General features: G+C 43.8%; 1 protein-coding gene across 3 annotated transcripts in view; it reads right to left on the bottom strand.

Moving 5' to 3' along the window:
* MOCOS (molybdenum cofactor sulfurase) overlaps positions 1-1869 on the bottom strand; it is a 369687-nt gene extending 367818 nt beyond the window's left edge. The window contains exon 1 of one of the 3 annotated variants that reach the window (XM_030551504.1): positions 1570-1868. In XM_030551504.1, coding sequence (XP_030407364.1) covers positions 1570-1606 — 37 coding nt within the window. In that variant the 5' untranslated portion in view covers positions 1607-1868. Of the gene's footprint in view, positions 1-1364 lie in introns of all 3 variants that reach the window. The other 2 variants (XM_030551502.1, XM_030551503.1) reach the window with 2 other exon arrangements.
* Between the last annotated feature and the right edge of the window lie 4131 nt (positions 1870-6000).

The following is a 6000-nucleotide window of genomic DNA, read 5'->3' on the forward strand; positions in this document are numbered from 1 at the left end:
TGGGTATGTTACCTACTTTGCTCCCTGTGTTATTTTAATTTTTCCAAAAGTCTCGTGGTCACAGCAGCCATGGGCATGGCTCTTAAACATATAACAGTACATCACTGATATGTCCTTTATTCTTATTGCCAATATAATATCAGCTTGGATATGGGAAAGCAAAGTTTGACTCTGAAAAATAAAAATCTATACCAGGGATCGGCAACCTTTCAGAAGTGGTGTGCCAAGTCTTCATTCATTCACTCTGATTTAAGGTTTCTCGTGCCTGTCATACATTTTAATGTCCTTAGAAGATCTCTTTCTACAAGTCTATTATATATAACTAAACTATTGTTGTATGTAAAGTAAATAAGGTTTTTAAAATGTTTAAGAAGCTTCATTTAAAATTAAATTAAAATGCAGAACCCCCTGGACCAGTGGCCAAGATCCAGGCACTGTGAGTGCCACTGAAAATCAGCTTGTGTGCTGCCTTCAGCACCTGTGCCATAGGTTGCCTACCCCTAATCTATACAAAGAGAAATGTCACTCACTTAGAGAAGAGTTGAGATTAAAATCCTTCCCCTCCTAAATGTTGTGAATTGTACGTTATTTTTAAAGCTAATGGTGTATTTTGTCATTTCCCTGTGAAGATCTGTATCATTTTACACCATTAAAAATACAATTTTAAAATGTTATAATTATACAAAAAGGAATATCCTTTACGTATGTCAATATTCAGATCAATGAAGAAAATTTAAGTCCAGTTTAAAGGTTACCTGAAAAAGTGGGAAAGCAAGCAGGGTTTGTGTCCTTTTTTGGCTGCTTTTAGCTCTATACAATATCGCTTTTTCTTTTTAAATGGGCTTTCTCCCCTGGCTTTTTACATCAGACATTCAAGTCCTGCCTAGGATGTTGAACAGGTGACATGGTGACATCCAAAGGGCGAAGGGAGGGAGGGAAAAGTGAGCAAGAAGGGAGAGAATATGTTTGTCAGACTGATTAGAGCGCTTGGTCTCAAACGCTAGGAACCAGGCCTGATCCTTTCTACAGCAAACACCCAACCTCTGACGAGGTAAAATCCGAGCTGCCTAGCTCTAGGGCGTGCAGACTGGATGTGCCTAGTGTTTGGTGTCCTCTCTTGCAAGGAGCCTGCACTTACACTCCAACCACTCAACTAGCCAGCGCGTTTTCAAACTTCTGCGAAGGAAAGAAACTTGGTGTGTTTCAGTTTCGGTTCAGCTGCGGCGCGTGCCTAGGGGGGCAGAAGTTGTATAAGCAGCTGCCTGCCCTAGGCCTTCTCAGTGAGCGAGCCGAGCCGAGCCCCCAGCCTCTTCCCCGGCTGCAGGGGGCTGCCCCGCAGCCACCTCCACTACAGATCGCGTTACCTCCGAGCCTGCGGAACTCGCTTTCCCGCATCCCCTGCATGCTGCCCTCGCTGTAGCCGTAGCCGACACCGGGAGGGCACACGCGCTGGAAGTACTGGAAGGACAGCAGTTCTCCCCATGGCGGCGCCGCCTGCTGCTGCTGCAGCTCAGCCCTGCTCTGCGCCTGCCCTGCCATGGTGCAAGCCCTGATCTGGTGCAAACTTTCCTGAAATAGGAGTCGGGGCGAACCCCTCCCAGCACATGACGGACGCTCAGCTGGAGCAGGCGGAGATCTGGCGAGCTCCTCCTGCCGCTCTCCCCCAGCAAAGGACGCTCCACCCAGCCCCGCATCTGCTCTCAAGCCCGGTTCGTACCGCTCGCTGGCCTTGTCCCTGCGCGCACTCAGAGCCCTTGTCCCGCTGCCGGAGGAGGGGAAGCACCTGTTCTAGGTTGTTGGGAGAAGCCTCTTGGTGAAAGAACCCAATGCTGTCATCATTAATAATAATAAATAATTATATTGCATTTCCCAGATTCCGGATTGGCTTGGATCTGAGGTTAGATGTTCCCTGTGTCACTGCGACATTCTCCTAGGGCCTGTGGCCAAAGTATTCTGGAAAGAAAAGACAAGAAAATCCTCTTCTAGGTGTCTGTTCGTTGCACCGCCAGACCCATATGAACGTGGTCAGTGGTGTGGGGAAGCAAGTTAAAGGCTGACTTTGCAAAACTACCAGCAACTCCCCAGGGCCCTGGGCAATAACTTTAAAGGGACCTCGGAGAAATTGGTGGTGGTGAAGCTGGATTTAGGGGGGCAGGTGGGGAAGAAGACAGATCAGGAGAGAGTTTCTTTGGCAGGAAGGAAGCAGAGATAGCAGGGAGAGGGCAGGAGGTTCTTCCAGAGGAGAAACGTAATGTAACCACCAAAATAAAGTGGTGATGGGGGAAGTAATGGAGTAGTTTTCTATCACAAAGTTGGGGAACAAAGAGTTGGCTCTACAGGTAAGCTCACTTACCCTCCTCCTGAAAGCTCCTAAGTAGCACCATGTCCACTTTGTAAGCTCAGAACTTGTCTCTTTCACCAACAGAAGTTGGTCCCATACAAGATATTACCTCACCCACCTTGTCTCTTTAATATACAAAAGCAGGTCATGTTGCTACACACAACATGCCTGACAGCCATGTCTCCCCACCCCCACTAAGCAAGATAGTGAAAAGTGAAGCCACCTTACATAGTCTTGGCATAACAAGATATAAAGGTGTAGGGGAATGACAGACATCTGAGGTGTTGCACAGGTGAGTATGACCCACCAAGGATTCAGTTACACACCTAGGCTTGATCTGCTGTGTGTCCATTTATCATTACCGTCCATTCTTGATCTAGTATAGTGTAGTGTAATGCCGTCTCTGCTATTTCTCTCCTTTCTCCCAGGCTGAGGCATAGATTTTCCTCATCCTTTTTAGTTGAGACATCTTGTATGATTCCTGGTAGCTCATGGAAATCTTTGTCACACTCATACTTCCTTATATTTGGGGTGTTAGAGATGATGCACCACAACCTTAACTCTGCCCATTCAACCCAAATTTCTGTATACGCTCCTTTACCAAAGTACCTAGTTCTGTTAGTTGAGGATGTTAGGTGTAGTAGGATGTGGTATTGGGAGGGGGTAGTCTGGTAAAGGTGGTGATGTCTGGCATCCCTATGGGGCAGAGTTAATGTGGTGGTGTATGGAAGTCGTCATAATGTGCCTACACAATTTTAGATGGCTTAACATCCTAGAACACAATGCTGCCTGTGGTGTACACATAGTACTCTGTGTCCCACCCCAAGACTTAATTTCCCCTTGAACCAGGGTCTAGATCCCTCTGTGTCCATGCCAGTACTGTACATCTGTGTCCCACAGAACTCTGCTCCCTCCTCCATTTTTCTCTGTTTTACTGTCACCTACAAAAATGGTCTCCAAAAAAAATTATACCCTCTAAAAACTCTGCAGCAAGTGAGCCCTACAGGTCAACCTGGTATTCATATTTCAGGAAAAATATCAAACCCAAACAGGCATTATTACAGAAACCTGGAAGTTTTACATAGTCTAAATCAGGGGCTCCTAAACTGAAGTATATGTACCACTGGTGGTACGTGAGCTTATTAGAAGTGGTACCACAAAAACTCTAAACAAAACCTTTCGATATCAAACAAACAGTCACAGGCACTGCAGTGCATCAGAAAATACCCAGGAAGCAAAATGCACTCCCATTTGCTTTCATACATAATGGTGAATAACACTCGCCAATCATGCCAGCATAGTAGTTTTATTTAGCAATGTGTTGCTGTGCAGGAGGGCATTGTACTCTCATTTGGTGCACAGCCAGCTGGCTTTCTGCCAGGCGTAGCTGTCAGGTCAGCTTGTGCTGGGCCACACAGCTCGAGCTACAGAAATAAGCTTGTAAAGTTCCATATCATGCCACCAGAACTTCTCTTGTCCAGACAGACACATGCATACAGGCATGAGTCAGAGCAGCTGCATAACCCGTAGTCTTATGAAGCCCAAAGATCAAAGGGCCTTCACGAAGGAAGCCACTGCAGAGCAGGGGCTCCCTTTGCACTGACTGATTGCTCTGCAGGGCTGAGAGGCAAGTGGTGCATGGGGAATTCCCTGCTGGCTCTGCAGGGAAGTTTGGAGGCATGGGGGTCAGTCTGGTGGATAAAGGCTTGGCTACAGGACTGAGAATACTCTGGCTCTTCAACAGCAAAGCAGATAGCTGGCTACAATATGACCTCCTAGCAGGGCGGAGGCACTATGCAGTTTGTCCAGCATTTGCAGACATCCAGAGGCCTTGCTTGGGATGAGGGTGGAGCTACTGTGGACCAAGACACACACACCCTCTCACATCAGAGCCCCCCTGCCCTTTACCACATAAACACACCCCCTTCTTATTAACGACTGACCAGATATCCTGATTTTGTAGGGACAGTCCCGATTTTGGGGTCTTTTTCTTACATAGGCTCCTATTATCCCCCATCCCCTGTCCTGATTTTTCACATTTGCTGTCTGGTCACCCTATTAACGGCACTTTTTTCCATTTCGAAAGAGACTCAAAACGTTGTGTATCTTTCTTCATTTGTGTTTTGTCAAAGGGAAGCAAAGTGAACTCTGGTTTGTGTTCAACAACAATCCAGATAAGAATAAGCAGGAGCTTTGAACTTATATTAGACAAGTTAAAAAGTCAAGCCACTGAATATAGTTCAGCAGCATACCAAAACACATCAATGTCACTGAAGACATATTTCATTGTTTCTTGTAACTTAACTAGAACTAGAAGACAAATAATAACCATAAGGGCTGCTTCATTGTGTATTTTTCTGATGTCTAAAACCTCAGATGTTTAAAAAGACTATTATAATCAAATATTTTAGGCTCGTGGAGGCATTTATTTTATTAGACCTCAGAAATACTTACCTACCAAGGCCTAAAATAAATGCACACAAAAAAAGAGACATTTGAATGTGGTACTTCAAAAATCTATTTTTAAAATGTGGTATGGGAATCAATAAACTTTGAGAACCACTTTTCTAAGTTATATATATCTGGGCCTTATCAGCATATCCACCATAGGGAGTTACCATTTGAAAATGTCAGCAAAATTTAACATGAGCAAAACAACATTTTTTCCCTACCTTCATTTTCAGTTGTTTTAAATACATTCAAAATAACAAGAGCTGGTTAAAAATCTTTGTCAAAACCTTTTCAATGTAATGAAAATTTTAGCCAAAAAAAAATATCAAATTTTAATTGAAAAACATTCATGTTTTCATGACCAGAGCCGGCTCCAGCGTTTTTGACACCCCAAGCAGCGAAAAAAATAAAAAACCCGTGATCGGCTGCACTTTGGCAGCAGCTCTACCACCACCGCTTCGTACTTTGGCAGCAATTCGGTGGGTCTCCTTCCCTCTGAGAGGGACTGAGGGACCCGCCGACAAATTGCTGACGAAGAGCAGGATGTGCCGCCCTTTTCTGTTGGCCACCCCAAGCACCTGCTTGCTGCGCTGGTGCCTGGAGCTGGCCCTGTTCATGACCTTCCCCCTTAAAAAAGTTCAGTTTGCAGCAACAAAAAACCAAAATATATTCAGTTTTATAGTTTCAAATTTCCAATGAGAAAACAACAAATTTCCAAGAAAAATTTTAATGAAAAAATATATTTATTAAAATTTTTCACACACAAATTTTTCTGAACACCTTTATTAAAATATTAAAAATATTTTCTGACACTAACACAGTAACATTAGATTTGTTTTCTGTGTAATTATTTTTATTTCTCATTGCTACCTTCACTTCTCCATTGAACCAGAATGGGCTTTCACCCAAATTTGTCCTATTTCTTTATTGTGAATGTGGCATTTGGCCCATCTGATAAACTGTTTTTACAGAACTTCCAATTTTCATTCACATTTTCTGTCTATATTTGTCTTCGCAATCAATATCACTCAGAATTTTCTTCAGCTTTAGAAAATTAGACTTTTTGAAGCAACAAGTATATTCTAACTAGTAACTGCCCTCTGTTTGCCCATATTGAATGTAATCAGGTCATGATCACTGGTTCCTAGGCAACCACCTACTTCCAGTCCAGTGATTAATTCATCTTGATTGGTCATAATGATGTCCAA

Source organism: Gopherus evgoodei, chromosome 2 (genome assembly GCF_007399415.2).
Source record: "Gopherus evgoodei ecotype Sinaloan lineage chromosome 2, rGopEvg1_v1.p, whole genome shotgun sequence".
NCBI lineage: Eukaryota > Metazoa > Chordata > Testudines > Testudinidae > Gopherus > Gopherus evgoodei.